The sequence below is a fragment of the Trematomus bernacchii genome, unplaced genomic scaffold (genome assembly GCF_902827165.1).
Source record: "Trematomus bernacchii unplaced genomic scaffold, fTreBer1.1, whole genome shotgun sequence".
NCBI lineage: Eukaryota > Metazoa > Chordata > Actinopteri > Perciformes > Nototheniidae > Trematomus > Trematomus bernacchii.
The window spans coordinates 3,015,107-3,034,684 of record NW_022987573.1 but is presented as its reverse complement, the minus strand read 5'-3'; the positions used below and the strand labels follow the sequence as shown (position 1 = coordinate 3,034,684).

The 19,578-nt window shown below is 40.9% G+C and overlaps 1 protein-coding gene across 2 annotated transcripts; it reads right to left on the bottom strand.

Annotated features, from left to right (window-relative positions):
• Positions 1 to 1,139: 1,139 nt before the first annotated feature.
• On the bottom strand, positions 1,140 to 19,053 carry LOC117479399 (dysbindin-like). Of its 2 annotated transcripts, none has more exons than XM_034126351.1 (4): positions 19,016 to 19,053; positions 3,496 to 3,645; positions 3,019 to 3,162; positions 1,140 to 2,107 (listed from the first exon to the last, which is right to left on the bottom strand). In XM_034126351.1, exons 1-4 carry the CDS (start codon positions 19,050 to 19,052, stop codon positions 1,809 to 1,811), a joined length of 630 nt encoding a protein of 209 aa, XP_033982242.1. In that variant the 5' UTR covers position 19,053; the 3' UTR covers positions 1,140 to 1,808. The 2 variants fall into 2 exon arrangements, with proteins under 2 accessions (XP_033982242.1, XP_033982240.1); XM_034126349.1 differs by lacking the exon at positions 19,016 to 19,053 and adding an exon at positions 10,637 to 11,262.
• Positions 19,054 to 19,578: the final 525 nt, after the last annotated feature.

Sequence of the window (19,578 nt, the reverse complement as noted above, 5' to 3'; positions counted from 1 at the left end):
ATGTATATAGTGCCTTTCAACACAAGGCAAGGCGGACAAGCGAGTGAAGAGACTTGTTTACTATATGAAGGAGATCTGAGGCCATGCAATGAAAAACATTTTTGAAAAAGCCTGTTGGTATAATATCAAAGCAGAAGGAGGAGGATTTCAGATGTTGAATAATGTCTTCTACTGTAGGTCTTTAATGAGATGGAATTGTGTCATGGTGTTTGAATTGATTTTAAGTGGACACAGGGACAACTGCTTGTCTGATTTTCTGAATGTTGTCAGTGAAGAAGGAGGCAAAGTCATTACAGGCCCTGGTGGATAGAAGTTCAGAGGCTACTGACACTGGGGGGTTTGTTAGTCGGTCGACGGTATAGCAAACAAGGCACGTGCATTGTTTTTGTTTTTGGCAATGATCTCAGAGAAGAAAGACTGTCGTGCATTTTTCAATTCCAAATTATAAAAGCCAAGTCTCTCTTTATAGATTTCAAAATGAACATGGAGATTTGTTTTTCGCCACCTGCGTTCAGCTTTTCTACACTCTTTTTTCTGTTCTCATGGTCAAGGCGTTTCTCCATGGAGATATTTTCTAGCAAGACACTTCGTTTACCTTAGTGGGAGCAATGGCATCTATAACATTAAAACAAATTAAATTAAATAATCTACTAGCTCATTAACAGAGATGTTAGCGAGGGCAAGTGTTGAAGAAAAATTGTGAAGAAAGCAAGCAATATAGTACAAAGACCTCATAAGCATTATTGGTACCAACATATTTTTGGAAGAAGGGCTCCAAAAAGAGAGTCCAAAATAAAGAGAGACAGCAAAGGCAAAACAATACAGTATCTATAATAAGTCAATTCAGATTTTTATTAAGTGCATAGCAAGATGTACAAGAGGGAGAAAGACTCACATCATGACCAAAACTGTGAAAAAGATGTTTTGAAAATAGCGTAGGTTCACCAAGGCAATCCTGTTGTATAATCCTGTGTAGTATTTACCACACCCTAAAACACCCACACCCACACCACACACCACACACACACACACACACACACACACACACACACACACACACACACACACACACACACACACACACACACACACACACACACACACACACACACACACACACACACACACACACACACACACACACACACACACACACACACAAAAACGAAATTCAAGTTTTGGGGGGGGTTACGTTCACTGTTGCTGACATGATTCATTTTGATCATATTAAACAGAGTTTGATATTCACTGTAAACTGCCATTGTTTCTCCTTCCAATCAGAATCTCTTCAAGGCATGCAGCCAAAGACCTTTCGGGTTAAAGTCTTTCATGTTTTTAATTCTCACTGTAAGGTTGGGAACTCCTTTGAGAGGTATGCTCTCAATGTAGAATCCCAGCCAGAATATGTCATAATATAGAAGAGGGATGACTCACAGTGACTCACTCAAAGTACACACACGCAAACAGGAAACTTGAAAGATCATTACTTCAACAGTTTAAACATTACAGTAATGAAATCAACCTGGTCTCACCAGAATGCGTGACTCCACCACGCACCGGTGTTAAGGAGTCGTGGTGGAGTCACGCATTCTGGTGAGACCAGGTTGAATTAAATACAGTGTTTAACACTTACTAGGAAAATTGATTTTAAGTTGTAAAGAAAATCCAATATAATCAGGGAAAGATTCAAGAAAATGTAAATGCAAATAAGAGCGAGGACAACCATGCCAGGGTTCTCCCCACAAATAAGGATGGCATTTAAAAAATGTTTGAACTCAAGTATCTCTACAGAGAGTAAAACTCAGTCTTTATGGAGATTTAGTGGCAAGGCATTTTTCCTCCTCGTCTTCCTCCTCTGTTTCTTCATCCCTCGTGTGGGGAACAGAGGTTAGTAGCAGAGTGTCGGCATGGACTTCTTCGTCGTCCGACTGGATCACAGGTGTGTCGGCTCCACCCCCGCTGGTGTCACTCGAACCAGATGATGTAGAGGACATGCGAAACTTTGATCCGCGCTGAACTTCATCTTGTTGCTTCAAAGGTGCTCGCTCCCTGTACACAACCTCTGCATCGTCATCCTCCTCATCTTCTTCTTCTTCATCCTCCAAGTCTGTAAACAGAAGCGGTTAGGACATGTCTGCACCGGTTCTGTCAGTGTGTTGTGTTGTTTCATTTCATTTCATTTCAAACCTTTATTTAACCAGGTGAATCCCATTGAGATCATCGATCTCTTTTTCAAGGGAGACCTGCTGATCTGTTGTGTCATTGATTTATTGTTTCCCATATTAAAGATTCACTGATGCAAGGAATTAAGGTATTCAGTCTGCTGAAAGGGTGCGGATATCTGTGTATTAGGAAATGTACTTCCCAAATCAAATGCTGCAAAGCTGTTTAGCAGCTGACTCCAGTTTTGATAATCCACAAATTCATTCTATATCTTAAGAAAATACTGTTTGTATCGAATAGCCAAATACGCAAACTAGTTTAGAGTTTCAACAGACGATTATAAAGAGTGCAGCAAATCACAGCCAGGTCAACCATGCTGATCAGGTTTCTCCCATAAAAAAGGATTGCAAAGGTAGAGAAAAGAGAGATTCCAGACTGTTTTGTACTATTGCACCCTAAATATCGTACAAAACTATAGACATCCAAATGAAGAAACGTATCTTACTTTTACTCATGGAAGTCTCTGTGTTTTGTTTATTTGCCTGCTTCTGTAATACCTTCATGTGAAACTTCATTACATTAAGTCAAAGTCAACTTTATTGTCAATCTCAAAATATGTTTGTACACACAGAAAGATCGAGATACTGTTTCCCACAGTCCCGAGGTATAAAAAAACTCACACATTGAAATGCAAGAAGACTCCATAATTAACAAAGAAAACACAAAATAACCGTTTACTTCAAGTAAGCCAGGATATATATAAAAAAGAAGATGTACATAGTGCAAGAAAGTACAGTAGGCTTAAGAAAAGTACAGTAGCAGTATGTGACTGCGGCTCAGAGGCCATCTGATCACCTGGTAGTGGAGATGCCAGCGCTCCCTCGTCTGCTCCTGAGTTTAGAAACACGTCCAGGGCCTCCTGATCAGAGATGTCCATCAGGTCCATCTGCTCCAAGACGTCCACATTAACCTCCATAGAAGAGATACTTCCCATAGGGGCTGCGTTTACAGACAGAAGAGCTTACAGTATATAACATGAATACACACTTTGGTATAAGTCAAAAGAAATACATATCACCATTTTTTTTTGTTGCTGGCCCACAGACCACAGGTTTGCAAATGTTCAGGTCTTTCTTGTTGTTTTTAATTAAGTAAACACTGCTAACAATGGCTGTTAATGTATTTGAAACCTGAAAGTAGTTTGCCAAATTTAAACTTTCAATGTTTAACACAGTTTTCCATTAGTTTTGACTTAACACACATTTCACCTTTTTTTCCTATTTCTATCAACAAAAACAGTATTTATGCCCCCAAGACTGGACAGTTACTCACGTTTCCTAAAGCTGACCTGCAGGTGAGCAGAGGGCAAGTTGTTGTCCACGTCATGCTGGTATACGTCTTCAAAAAAGTGCTGTCTCTCTTTTCGCTTCAAGTTCTGAGCAGAATCGTTGTCCAACACCCGCTGAGAGTTGTCGGTCTCCGCTGACCACCCAAAACAGACACAAAGAAAAAACCATTAAAATAATTTCAGTTTATTCTCTTTTTACAGATTTCCGTTGTTTTATGTATTTGTCTGCATTTCACTGAAATTAGCTTCATTTAGTTTCTGTTCCTTTACTTGTGTTATTCCCAGAAAGTCCATAAAGCAAAGTTGCACAGCCGCTGTCCTGTTTCACATGACTGCGAGGCAACTGTGCTTTTAAGAGGTCTTTTTTCCTAATGCAAAAAAACACTTTAAAGCAGTTATAAAAAAAGATATACATCTGTATATTTGACATTTCATTAAGGAACTTTCACCTAAAGTGTCAGATGTTAGATACACCACTGTTAAAAGGCAGCCATCATGAACGGCATATTCCCCCTCCCTTTTGCCTTAGTCATCATTCTATTGTGCACTTCACAGAAAACGTTATTCCCCCTCCCTCTTAATTATACTTAGCACTATCAATTAAATCATACAATGCAAAACAAAATCTGTAATCAAATAAATCTAGACTCTAGGAAGGTTTTAAACATGTTTGCCTACTGTGTGCCAAACGCTGTCAACAGGTTTGGTTTCTAAACAACTGTGTGCCAAACGCTGTCAACAGGTTTGGTTTCTAAACAACTGTGTGCCAAATGCTGTCAACAGGTGTGGTTTCTAAACAACAAGGTAATATATTATCTGAAAGTACTGTAAATGCTCTGTTCAAGTCCTGACATTTCCCACGATTAGCTATTGCTTTTGATTGGCCCTCAGGGTGTTTGCATTGGATTGTAGAACATGTGCTTTCAACATGCCCTTTACTCAAGTTCTATCTTTGAGCTGTCATTACAGTCACTTGGTGTTAGCATACTCAAGTGTATGAGCAGAAAAAGAAAGGATAAGAAAGAGTCAGCTGCCGCAAACCGTGTAAATCTCTGAAGATCCCCTGATTCCATTGTGTGACATTACTAGGATTTATTTTAATGCGTGACAATGCAGGCATGCTGTGAAAAACAAGAGAGCATCTGTCCTCAGATCTACCTCCAGCATCGACCTCTGTCATTCTGACCAGCTATGGTTGTGTAACCGTCCTCCTGAGAACACACTGTGCCTTCTCCCACTGGGCTTCACGAGCTGACACTTTGACACATGTCACCAGTGTTTAATGTTTGTGTGTGTGTGTATGTGTGACGGCGTGTATGAATATAGTGCGAGCATGTTCACTCAAACCGTATCAGACTGTGCTTATGCATTCATGCTTTTGGGATGCATTTAGTTAATGCTCATTTTGTGTGAAACGTGTATCAAGTTAGCATTAATAACATGTTTATTACATGTGATGCCAGCAGATGGTACAGTAACAACATTCACGAAAACAAACAGTTTGACCCAGATGTTCTCTTTATATACTGTAGTTAAGGTCGATCTCTGGAGACCCAACAAGTCTGTCAGTCACGCTTCCACAGCCTTGGAGGGGTTTGTGTTCACTATCATGTGTTCACTTCATGATTCAAGCTGTCTGTGAAGGCAGGGACAGGCACAGTCCCTCTGGCTGATATTTCAGCTGTACAGTGTTCAGACATGAAAGTAACTACTTTGATTGCCACTGATCAAACTAGATGCAATGATAAGGCTGAACATGCTGAGACATGTATGTAATTGCTGTTGGTACTGGTATTCATGGCAACAGTTCACCAAACCTTCAGCTGCATTTGCAACCCTGCTTTGAGTTGCAATTGTGGAGTAAAGCAACAAATCCAGCTTTGGTCAAATAGATTTTTTTTCTCATATATTGTTTTATTCATTTCTATTCTACTCTCATTTTAATATATGATTGGCAACCAAACAAGACATCTGATGTATTTCCCTATAATTGGTCACCCTTCTGTCCGTCTATAATTATGGGGGCGGCTCGTAATCTATCTGATGTTTTTCTTGGTTCATTGATACTGTAAGCCAGTTGGTTTCTAAAGCATTTATTTGATTTTGATCTATTTATTTAGATTTTAGATTTGATTTTAGAACCAAATCTCATACTGGAGAAGTGGGAAAAGTATTAATGAGCAATAGATCCATTACTAAAAAACAGTAGCACTCACCCCTAGTGTGTCTAGGCAAAAGTCCATTACATAAGTCCACTGGCCAAGCCTGTCCTGTTTATCTAGCAGAACAGCTTGACTGAGCAACCCGTGACTATTATGTGCATTGTTCTTGACATAACAGATCAAGGTAGTAATCATATTTAAAAGACATACTCTTGAGGGAGACCCTTAACCTCAACATGCCTACATCCCAGAATCCCCTGCCATCCTATCTCAATGCCACCGGCCGTGTGTCTATGATCATTCAGCAGGCATTAGCACTGGGCAGTTTGAGACAAATACACCAGTAACTTCAGGCCGTTACAGCAACGGCTCCTGATGATGAAACCGTACAGTTTACGTAAACTTCAGCTTTGCCTGCTGGCCTTATGGGGTGGTCTTTCTCTCTCTCTCTTTGTCTCTTTCTCTAAAAATCTAATTGTGCTACTTAAATTGCCAGTGGACATGCTCAACCCACGCACAAGCTCAGCAACATGTCTCCATCTGTCACAGCGTGGAAGAAAAACATGTATGTTAAAAGCTGACTCATCCAGATATAACCACTAGGTTTTTTCTAAAACCCTGCTGTGGGAGACATGTAGGAGGTCTCCATGCAAATTGGTTAGGTTTGCATTACTACCATACTCTGTGTGAGACCCAGATGGCGTTCCTAGCCTCCAAGGGGGAATCCTTTCATTTTGACAGGGGTTATTAACTGCCAACAATCTGTATGACTGCTGGAAAGGAACAGATATAATTCGCTTATTAATAAAATCCAGTATAAACAGGGATTGCCAGCTAGTAATTCGTTCACTGGTTTGTGCGCACAAAGACAAATGGAAAATGTGTTATGTAAAAGGGGAACTTCCATTTTTAGGTTGCTCAATTCACATGAAGGAGTGACAAACTACAGGTGTGTCAAAGAGCTGAAATTGGCTTTGATAATGTACTGTTTATTTGTTGTTGAAGTGTTGGCCTCAGGGTGATAGGCAGAGCCCATAAATACTATTATTACATAACTCAATTAAATATAGAGCGGTGAGATGAGGGACTAGGCTCCTTGGAAGGTTCTACATTGTATGTGAATGACTGCTGACACTGCACTAAAAAACATCATTATTTGAAAATAAAACCATAGAATTAATAATTCAGTATGACGGCTCAGTGCAAGAAGTGGCCTGGCAGTGTTTTATCTCAAACTCTGCTGATGATTACCCTGAAGCACTGTAGCAGTTTTGTTTTCCTAAGAGTCTCAGAGAAGAATGTGTTTGGCAAGGGCAAGACAGCTAACCGTCAAGAAGTAAAAAAAAACATTTTGGGTTCCTTATCAATCGGCCAATCGTCAATCAAAGTTTATTCATATAGCCCAATATATGAAACTGTGACGGTAAAAAATAGACCATGGTGGGGCGCCACAGTCTAGGTCATTAATGGGAAAAACTGTTTTTGCATGAATCAAGTTAGATATTAAATGATATGTATCTAAGTAGTTAAAGGTGGGGTAGGTAATTTTGGAGAAACCAGCTCGAGATCGCTAGAATTTGAAAATACACAGCCGGAAAAAATCTCCCACTTCCTTACAGAGCCAACACCAACACACACGAACGCGCACATGACCAATGAGGGCACGAGATAAGTTTGTGCACAGATGATTGGTCGTGCTTTTTACAGTACTACGGCTTCCAGCGATGACATTTTTTTATGGATTTTTTGTCAAAGCACTTAAGATATTCATTGCTATCGGGATGTTAAGAGCATTCCATGGAATATAACAAAAAGGTGTATCTCGAGCCGGTTTCTCAAACTTACCTACCCCACCTTTAATAAACGTTTGCCATATGGAAAAAACTCAATATGGCAAAATTCCATATGACATAATTGTAAGATGAATTTGGAGTAGCAGTTGAGGATAAACATGCTTCGACTTGTGGACCTGTTTCTCATTCCAGTGTACGCACTCAACGAGGAAGAAGATCTTTTCATTGTAGAGGCTTCTGTTTTTCTCATCTCACGCCAAAGAAAAAGACAAAGAAAGACGAGATTTAGAGCTGCTCTCTGAAATTCCATAACACTTATGATCTGTCACATGACCTATGCCCCCTACCCAGAAACCTCTCAGCCTACACTGAACCATAATTACCTAGGGCTTATTGTTACATAATAATGTTGCAATCCTTCAACTGCACACCCTATAATTACTGTATTGTCGTGCACGATCATGAAACCAATGATTGTGTTGGCTGAGTTTGTAGGAAAGGAAGGAAGAAAGGAGTTGATGAGAAATGAGAATGTGGTGTTATGCAACCTGATCCCGCTGTGCATCATTCCCGCTAGAAAGTAGCTGTAGTGTCAGTGATTTTAGGCAAAGAGCTGTGAGAGTCTGCTTACCTCAGCTAAGTCTCATACTGACACAAACAAGGATGCAGAGAAGCCATGCATTATGTGCATTTGTTGTGAGTCAGGGCAAAAGCGCACTGAATAGAAGGCATTTCATTGGCTTTCATTGAAGAGCTGCAAGAAACCTTTTTTTTCACGTTTCTTTATTCTCTTTGTTTGCACATTTCCTAATTCCTACTCTTTCAGGCATTTCCACTTTGCTTGCTGTTGACCAGACCACAAGCATTTCTTTATGTCTAGGAATCTAATACAAGATGTAGAGGTGGGTGGGAGGTGGGGGGCCAGGGCCAGAGGTGACAGTTGAGCTGAAGCACATGATGTTTTTATCCTTCTGATTATTCTTTCACAGTCTGATCCGTTAGCTAGTTCCACTCCTCTGCTCCCAATAATCCACACGGCTAGTCTTATATTTCTTTTAAAATGTGCTGAATTACACACCAGTTTCTGTCATGTTTTATTGTTGCCCCATCATGCAGTGTGCATGTGTTTCTCTACGTTGTCTTCTGTCTTTCTACCTTATCAGCAACTTTTCACTAATGAAAACATCTAACTGAATACATGCATCATTAGCTGCTCTGTGTCATTCTAATGCGGAAATAATACATCAAGAGTTCTGGGAACTGCAAAGGAAGCAGGAAACAAATGTTCCTATTGAACCAAAGAGTCACATGGTGAAGCGTTCAGTCCCCCTGTGGCGAATGGAAAGAAATCCCATGATCATCTCTCTGTTTGAAGAGAACAGAAAGACTGGGTGTTTGTGTGTGTGAGAGTGAAAGAGCTAGGAAGGCATTTGCACTGCATGGCCAGTCCCATTTGACAGCCCATCTATCTCAGACTCCTCCCCTCCTCTCCTACAGTAAGGAAGGGGCCGATGATGGTGTCACCCGGCTCTCAGCAGTATACAGAAGCATCATTTTTAGGTGTTCCTGCTATTATTTACAGAGCCAATCACTCCCGCGCTGGCCACAGCAGACCATCAAGCATAAATCATTTACTGTATGAGTGAGATCACTGCACCACAACAGCCACATCCCCCTACCATGCTTCCCCACTCCCCTCACCTCCCACTCTCATGTATCCATAAACACACAGCTGTGTAGTAGACAGAAAATCCAGGCAGCTCGTTTATGATACCACCTATTCTCACAAGACCGGCCTTCATCATTTACATACTATGGTACACTGCAGGAAGTTATTCATTCAAATACTTCATTCAAATGAAGTCTGCATTGTTACGTTACTCTCATGTTCAGGTTTCTACAGTGTGATCCCGGTGCTGTTATCATATCTTGAACCTTGTCTGAACACACACTCCGCGATGTCTGATCTGATTGAATATTCCCAGGGCATTTCCCATTCCCATTCCCAAAGCCATTAAGGCACTTCACTTGGAGCTAAATGCAAAGATGACCTCCAGCAATGCCCACTGTTCCCGATTTAGGTCAGCCATAACAGGGCTTTCAGCAGTCTCCACAGAGATCATGTGTAGTGCTCTACCTCTTCTCTGCACACATTGACAAACACTCACATGTACAGTACAGACACAAATTCATTAAAGCAGCAAGTAGTATGGCAACATATCAAAGGATTCTTCACAGAGAGAAACTCTTGTGAAATAATGTGCTCAATTAGAAAGCAAGACAATGTTTCTCTGGCAAGCAGGTAGCAGTTAGCCTGTCTTCCCTGTTTCTATAAAAAGACCTTCTTCCTGTAGCTTAGTAGAAGGAGTTGTTATCCCTTCACTGTGATTACACCGCATCTGCATCAACACTGTAACATCAACATCAAGGCTGTCAAATGATGTTACAAAGAAAAGTCCAATAGCTGTGATTATTATTACGGACTATTTCATTTGCTAGTAAGGCTTGGTTAAAAGCTGAACGAGAAGTTAATGGATTCATTGAACATGTGTTTTTTGAGTGAGTAATAATATAATGGAACATCGGGGGGAAGCTTTCAAAATCAGGACCCATAGACAATTATAATTAAAAGATGTAACAGCCATGCATTACCTACAGTGTGTATAACATAATGTACAGCTAATAATGAGCTGTTATCCTATTAGGGAGCTTACTTATGCTGAACTATCATGAACAGTTAACTGTTTTGTTGTGAATAGTGGTGATTTACGTATTGCTAAACACATAAGTAGGGAATGAATACCCTTTGCATAATAATTAAATATTAACTTTTCATTGCGTGAGTGATTTAAAATGCCATTTTATAATATGTTTCTGCTGCACTATTTCTTAATGCTCTTAATGTCTTTCATTTTTGTAAAGCACTTTTAATTGCCTTGTGTTGAAAGGTGCTATATACATAAACTTGCCTTGCCTTGCCAAATGCAAACATTTTCAAAGGGTCAGAACTGTGGGAATTGAATGAACTAAATAGCTGCCCCATGTATAGAAAAAACCATTACTTGTTAATTAGAACAACAATGCAGAGTCAATCCCTCAACAGTACTGTAAGTCTGCTTGGTATCACTTTCTCTTCAGTTACATGTCTATTAATACTGGTGGTTACTTACATGCCAGACGCTTGTTGTGGATGGTTGACCCGGTAGAAGACATGGTCCAGTGGATCTGGAGTGCTTGCAGAGATTGACTTGCCTTTGCGTGTGTGTGTGTGTGTGTGTGTGTGTGTGTGTGTGTGTGTGTGTGTGTGTGTGTGTGTGTGTGTGTGTGTGTGTGTGTGTGTGTGTGTGTGTGTGTTTCTCCCCTCCTGTCAGGGCTCCAGGACAGGATGCTGATGTGTGAAGTGGCTGGTCATCTAGTCATTGCATCTCTTGACTTTGGTCCCAGGACTACCAGACATAGTACATCCACATTACACTTTCTTCTCCGTCCCCTTGTCTCTCTTTCTTCTTCTGTGGTCTGCCTTTTGGCTGTCTTCACTGTCTCCCTCCCCCCTTTCTGATCGCCTTCACTGTTTCTTTCTAGGTTTTCCCTCTCACTGCTTCACACTCATCTCGGCTGCCTCTCTGTGTCTCTCACACACACAAATACACACACACATACACACGCTTTCTTGCTCTCTCTGTCAGACAGGCTGAGAGGGTTGTAGAGAGCTGTGCAGCTTAGGGACGGGGGGAGAGTGAAAGTGGGCTACGGCATTGTGGCCTGTACCAAGTGGTTACAACAAGGGGGTCAACAGGATCAGGAAGTGTATAGGCTTTTTACATAATGTGAAGGAATATACCAGGAATTAACCCTCACGTCTCAACCATCATCTTTGCTTTATACATTTGTATGTATTTATTTATTCACTTTGTTGTGGGATGAAAGCTTTAGTTTGATAGGAGAAGAGTTGCAGCATAAAAATAAATCATCACAGTCTGTCTAAGCATAGATGTAAAGGAAAATTATACATTTACTTGACTTATTTTCACCATGCTACACTATACATTATATGAAATGTAAAATCATTTAGGCTTTATTTTTGAACGCGTTCGTTCTCTTAATTCTTCAAATGTTCTCTTTAACAATGACATTTTCTAATAGTACGATTTAAATAATGGCATTTTTACTGTAAAAAAAAGTATTCCAGGAATGTATTATTGCACTTACATTCAGTTGGGGAACTCCTGAAAGATTTGAAAGCAATATGGCTCTGTAGTAACTGCAGTTATTGGCACAGCGGTGACTTGAGCTAAATGCTAACACCACCATGCAAATAGTGGCAAAGATAACATGCAAATGCAGGTACAGAATGTAGCTTTTTTTTACCATCTTAGTTCAGACCATTAGCATTCTACATTTTCTAATGTATGACTTAACAAAAAGTGCAGCTGAGGCTGATGAGATTTGATTTGTTTTGCACATATTTGTTCATGAATTAAAGTATTGGGAAATGTAACAATTGTGGCCTGGTGATGGCAACAAACTGAAAGTGGTGGAAGTCTTAAGATTAAATGATCAATGGACCTTAGATAAAAACAGAAATTGACTCAATAGCTTTTAATCAATACAATCAAATTGTTATAAAGACATTTCAGTCGAGACAGAAGTGGTGGACAGACTGACCAACATTGCCAACCAGAGACAAACTATCGCTTAAATGCTTAATAATACAACAATTAAACTTCTCCAAAGCCACAAAATATATGATCAACTATTTTCAAAGGCTGACTAGTGCTCTCAATGATGGGGTTCCCTTTAACTGTTTAAAGCAGGGCTCTCCAACACGTCGATCGCGAGCTATGCTCGCGGGCAGCTTTTCAGTAGCTCGCCGCTCGATTATCGATTATAGCGTAGTAAGGTTGCTTATTGATTTTTCGGCCGCGGCTGGACCATAACGTTTTTTTATTTTAGAATTTTTTCTGTCACATGAATATCAAATGGTCGGTGACGCAGAGATCAAGGAACAGACGTGACAGCAGCACAGCGACATCACACACGAAGCAGTCTGCTTTCTCCACCAACACCAGTCCAGAACCAACAGCAGAATGACCCGCTCTGAATCAGGCCCTGTCGCTGCGCCTCAGAGACACACAGGGAGGGATTTGTGTTTTTTGAAAAACACTCGTTATCGTCATGTCAGGTTTTTGGTGGATTTAATCAAGTCTTGGATTGCAGAGTATGAATGTCCTCTTGCTATTTTCAGTTGATAAATACTTGTGTAAAGTTTGTGAAGGCAGGAGGAAAGCTTCCGCGATCACCGTCTCCTCTCCGTTCCTCCAAACCCCGCCCCCTCCCTGAAAATAATGAGTGACAGGCTGATAGTGACCCGATAGAAACTTTATTATTCACTTAATCACTGATTGAGATATGATGAAGCTAACTTAATCTCATACATTCATGGGATTTATGTAACAGTAAGACAGATAATGTAAGTGTGCACCCACATGCACTATTTTTGTTTTTATAATGCTATTGTAAATACTCCTGCTGTTTTCAGACTCAAGTCATGTGTGTGATGCCACATTCAAGACATTCAGTGTCTTTTTTTTAACAGAAGACCGTAGCTAGAAGCTGCAGCTAGACTGCAGAAGTATTAGTTTTTTGTTTTTGAGAATGGAACCATTTTCACACACAGATATAGGGAGGCTAGACCTATACAATTGATTTATTATGGTTTATAATTGAATGTCAAGACGAAGAAGAAGAAGAAAAAGATGGCTGAACAACTGTTCAGTGTCAATCCTGTGGAGATCTCCAAAATAATGTTCAGCTTAAGTCTCAGCAAAACTCACAACATTTCTGGAGCCTTGTAGACCCAGAAAACTATAAGAACATTCACCAAGCAGCACTGAAAATGTCTGCTTTATTTGGTTCTGTTCTACATACCTTTGTGAAGCAGCTTTTTCTGACATGAATGAAATCTAAATACAGAACAAGACCGACTGATGAACATTTAAATGACTCTATTAAGTGAACCTAAGTGGGTCCAGCATACACCTCTATGGTGGACTGCATGCAGTGCCATTCATCTCACTAACAAAAGAGTGAAATGCTTGTAAGGTGGTGATTAAGGACACTTATGTGAATGTTCAGTGATGTACTTATTATGTGGGCCATAATAATATGTGAGAAATCTTCGTTTTCTTGGACCTTATTTTTGATAAGCTTTAGGTATTGCAATTTCACACGTGTACAAAAGTATAGCTTAATTCAACTGATGAGGGCTATGTGAATAAATGTAAGCGATGTGATGCAAGTAGCTCTTGGCCACTTTCATTTTTTGAAAGTAGCTCTCAGATGAAGAAAGGTTGGAGACCCCTGGTTTAAAGTCACTTATTGTTAATTAATGGATTATTAGAAAACCATCAATAAACTCTGAGATATCATCAGGTTGTTGGAAATCCATTTTATTGTGTAAATTCTCTGGCATTTCTGTGTCTTTTTAATCTAGCAGCCTTATGGACAGTGTGTTCACTAATCTTCTGGAAAATAGCAGCACAGCCTCCCTTCAACTTCTAAACAATTACATTTAGAAAGTGCTGTATGTCCTTAATGATGTATTCAAAATAGTATTAAAACAGCAGAATGTCTCCCAAAATGATGTTCCTTTCCTTTGAAATCAATCTCCTTTTGGTTTTGTTAAGATGTTTCTGCAACAGCACACTTACTGTAAGCATGTACTAACATGTAATCAACCTCACACACGCACTAGCTTGAAGACATTTATAAACAAACACACGCAAGCATGCACATGTTCCCACAAAAACGCAGACTCACACTGTAACTGTCACACATTGGGGGTTAATTGGCACTTAGCAGCTTGGATTCTTGCAGGTCCTGACTCCCCCTTACCTAATAAGATGTTTCTAACTACAAGTTACATCACACTTCAGCTGGAGGAGGCTGCTCTCGTCTGGCCACTAATATTGTTGAAAACTCATTGCAGACTCTATGGGACTACAAGGAGACAGTGAAATATAAAATGAAATATTAATGCCTTGTTCCGTTTCCATTCTGTGGGTAATCTACGAACTAATTGGCCTTTGTTACGTGCATTCCAGCAAGGTTTCTTATCCTAAACTAATTGGTGAGTCAACAGTGACATCTGCTGGGGAAGATTGTGAATTACACTTTAGCTCACACTCAAGAAGCACATTCTGCGTGCAATGAGGACATGAGTCCATCGACAAACACTCAGCAAAACAAAAAGGACTTTACACCTCCATTATTGAGTATTATGTCATTAATACTTGGTGTCAATATCTGTAAGATCAAGTATTTTTCTGAAATGTTACAGATGAAGTATGCTAGTTGATTAAATGTTTCTTGGATAAATGAAACTTTTGGATTTCAGGTTTCTGATACTCCCAAGTTTAATTCATTCAGCTAAACAAAAAGGGGATTTCCAGCAACTGTTACACAGTGTTATTGTGTGCTTGTACATAAGTGTGAATGCACGCGTGTGTGTGTGTGTGTGTGTGTGTGTGTGTGTGTGTGTGTGTGTGTGTGTGTGTGTATGTGTGTGTGTGTGTGTGTGTGTGTGTGTGTGTGTGCGTGTGTGTGTGTGTGTGTGTGTGTGTGTGTGTGTGTGTGTGTAGTGCCTGTTGCTCTTTCAGCTCTATCAGTGCTGGCTTCCTCTTTGAAACTGTGTTGTCTCAATTTTCTGCAGCACAGTCTCTGATGTGGCTTGTGAGTCATACTGTGGTAAATATACACATTTGCGCATGCACACACACATGAGGACAGACTCACTGACACATGTATTAACATCCACACGCACACACTGTCACTAGTAAGTATTCCCTTTTCCTCCATGTTACACTTTAGTTGGAGACATAAACTGACATAAGATGTAGGATTTTCTCTAAGGATCAAAACAAAGCCTCAGTGACAGACAAAAAAAAAAGTTCTCCACTTCACATCTTCACAGACGCACCAGACATTGAAGTCAAAGCCCTCAAACTTTATTAAAAATATCTCATTGTGCTGCACGGGGATATTCTGGGGGTCACCATGGCAACAGACATCCAAGTGCCAAATGCAGGAATATGCACACCTGCCTGCCAGTGCTCCAACTTGTGCCTCTCAGCCTCTCTGTTAGACATTATCAAAGTGCTAAATGTGGTAGGACGGAGAGACGGCAGGAGCAATGCCTTTGTTCTCAGGGAACGGAGCACACAGCTCTGTCAAGGTGTTAATTAGCCAATGTGACACAGAAAGTTGTTAGGATTGTGCTTGCTTCTGCTGCAAGATGCACAACCTATTGTGTGAAAAAAAGCTTTTTCATGCAGACTTTGTAAAGAAGGCAACTTCAAACGTGACAACTTCTTTGAAAGCAGACATATTTCCAATACAACTACAGTCAATACTACAGTTGTATCTACCTGTTATGTTATTAAAATGTTCTGATAGCACCCAGCTCAATGTAATATGTCATGTCTCAGTTGTTTGTCGTCTCTCTACTCTCTCTGATTATGTAGTTATTTGAAAAAGGTCTGAAATTTGAAATAGGCACAGCTCTTTTGATATGTAATTTTGTGTTCTGCGTCTCTGTGGACGAGCTGTGAAAGTGTGCACTTGGAAACATCAGTTTTGAGTTACCATGATGGTTTGTGATGTCAGTTTTGCAAGTGTGCAGTGTTTTCAGTGTCTGACTCATGTGGAGAAAACAGGCTGCTTGGACTTGGTGACTGACAGTATCGGTTTAACTCGTCATGCTGAGCCGTGCCACTGATATACAGCAGTGAACTTCATTTTTCTTCTGGATATTAGTCATTGTCAGATAATTTTCAACAATTTAACCGCACAGTTAAATGGTTCGGATGACATGTAGATATATACGCCAAATATATCTCGTGTTTTTTCTCTGTGAAGAAATGAGACAATGTTGTGAGTAAACACAACAAATGCCACAGCATAGACATGGCATTATTTATGTAATCTCTAAATGTTTAATTCTATTTTAGAGGAATTACCTGAAAATATTTAAAACGTTTTACTTTCCATACGTAAGAGGATTCGTACGAAGATTTGTTAGGTGGTACTGTAATAAAGAGATACAACGGTGTCATTATGTCACACTTTTCCTATGGCTCTATTATTTATGTCTCCCTGGGGTTTGTGTGTGTAATAGTTCATGTTTGGAATTAAAATAGCATTTGAATGTTTCTATGTGCATTTGTGTGTGTGTGTGTGTGTGTGTGTGTGTGTGTGTGTGTGTGTGTGTGTGTGTGTGTGTGTGTGTGTGTGTGTGTGCGTGCGTGCGTGCGTGCGTGCGTGCGTGCGTGTGTGTGAATATATGCATGAGTATGTGAGTCACGCACCACTATCCAGCCCCCTGGGCTTTGAGTTCTGATGCCCATCTTTCAGCTCCTCTACTGCACACTGAACCCAGTGAACCTTCTGCTGTTTACACTCTCCCCCTCCTCCTGCTCGCTCTGTCTCTATTTATCTCTCACACACTCTCATGCTCATCTATTCTCCCTTCGTCTCTCTTACTTTCTCCCTCCAGCTCCCTACAGTACATCTCTTTTTCTCACGCACTCACGCTCTCTTGTGTTCTTAGTCCTTTCTCCCGCAACCCTTCCTCCACCTCTCTTCATAACTGTGCCTCTGCCTACCGCGGCAGTTCAAGACTTCAGACTCAGACAGTCTCTAACTCTATGAGGTTCAGACAGACACTCAGGGTCTCTCTGGGTTAGGTTTGTCTCTTTTATTGTGTGGAGCCGTGTGGCGCAGTGGGTTGTGTGTAGGTGTTCGGATCAGGGGCACACAGGTTCAAACCCCACTGCAGTCAGCATGTCGTTGTGTCCCTGGGCAAGACACTTCACCCCAAATTGCTCCTGTGGGGATTGTCCACAGTATTGAGTATGTAAGTCGCTTTGGATAAAGCGTCTAACAAGTGACATGTAATTTAATGTAGATGTGTGGCCAGAGAAAAACACAGACAGAAGAACAGAAGAGACAGAGGAAGGAGTAGAATGAGAGATGCAAAGAAAAGGATGCTGGCGTTTTTCAGACCTAAGCATTTTACTTTAGATAAAGCTAAAGATGTTATCACTATAGATATCATCGTCACTCCCAACCTTCACCTTCTCCTCACTGCTGTCTACCTCCTCCACATCGCTATCAATGTTCTTTCAGACACAAACACGCTCATTCCATCAGGTTGCAAAAAGTCGGACAGCTGCTCTGCCGTCAGCCCTCTGCTGCCCACACCGAGCCCCTTCTGTTAGTTACAACTTTCTCCAACAGCAGACTGCAAACAATGTGGCTCTTTTATCTGATGCGTGCATGTCTGTGTCAGCAAATCTCCTTTTATTTTAATGAATGAGGATATGTGTGTGTGGGCATGTGTATGGGATAGTCCAGGAGCACAGTACAGGAGATGTGTGTGTGTGTGTGTGCGTGTGCGTGTGTGTGCGTGTGTGTGTGTGTGTGTGTGTGTGTGTGTGTGTGTGTGTGTGTGTGTGTGTGTGTGTGTGTGTGTGTGTGTGTGTGTGTGTGTGTGTGTGTGTGTGTGTGTGTGTGTGTGTGTGTGTGTGTGTGTGTGTGTGTGTGTGTGTGTGTGTGTGTGTGTGAGGGGGGGAGGCCACTCCTGCTAGCTCTTCCAGGAAGTGTGAAGTGTCTTTTTTGAGTCTCTGGTTGATGTAACATTACCCCCCTCAAAAGAAAAACCGGTACGTCATCTTTGGCCCCAGAGTTCTGAATTGCTTTGCTTGCACTTCTGCAGCGCATTGTGGAACTGAAACACGCTATTAATACTTCTGGTTAAGTGTGAGTTGAGTGTGAGTGAGTGTGCGTGTTGGACCCAGCTTGAAAGTCCATTGAGCTGTGTAGATGAGGTATGTGCATCACATGGCATGCACCTCAAAAGAGCACATCTCACTGCGGCAGAGAACAGTTTGTCTCTGTGTGTGTGGGTTTGCATGTGTATGAATGTGTGCGAGGTACTGTATGTAGTATGTTCATCCATATGTGCGTGTGTGAAGATGCTTACAGAGTGTGAGATTGCTATAATGGGAATTATGCACTCACCATAAATCGCAGCTCTAATTTCCATGCAACAACCCAACCACCTCACATGCTTGAATCATGTATTAAAACAACATGCTTGTCGCTTAAGCACATGCCTGTTGCTTGCTCATAAATTATGTTTGGTTCCCGGTCCCTTAATGGTGATAATCAACGGGATTATTTCAAAATGTTCTCAGATTTCTCATGTCTTTTATTCCCCACAACGGAGCAAACCTTCTTGGCAGCATTTATTCACATGGTGGCACACGTTGGGAACCCCAGGCCGGGTCACGGATAGCACTGATACTGTACACTGTAAATGGCTAATCGGGTATCAAACCAGTGGAGAAGAAAAAGCGCCTTCACTCCGTGTCTCATTCATTATTCACAGCCAGCAAATGAAGTTGGTACAGTGGGAGCAATCAATTATAGATGAGAGAAGGTAGGAGGGGAAAGAGAGAGCGAGATGAAGGGGATAGAGCGAGGCCTACCTTGCATGCAGCTGAGCTTTAGCATGTCAATGAACATCACAGTGGCATTCGGCAACCTGCATGCACACAGCTACTCAGGAAATTGACTCTTGAGGCCCAGGGTTCTGCGTAGAGAGAGGAAAATCTTAAGTGTGCATTCACCTTTCACACCATACCAATTGCATTTATTCGATAATGAGTCAGTATGCTAACTTGGTTCACATGTGTGTGTATTTGCGCTTTTATGGTTCGCCGTGCTGACACAGTCATAGCGAAACTGCATTGGGTCTTTTCACAAACATCGTGCAACAGTCATAGTGTCCCCTCAGTAGGTTACAGCTTGTTCCGAAACCAGGATATAGAAGTGGTCCAGATGCATCATGGTAGAATGATCAGAGTATACACATCTCTTTTCGGATTGAGTCACATGGGCCTTTTGTCCATCTTATTTACTCATGGTAAGCAGAATATTTGTTACACATACCGCAGAGAAGATTTTTGGAGATAATTTAGTGTCTAGATATCAACAATGACATGAGCATTAATGCAGAATTAATTTTTCTCACATGCTTACAAAAGTATGC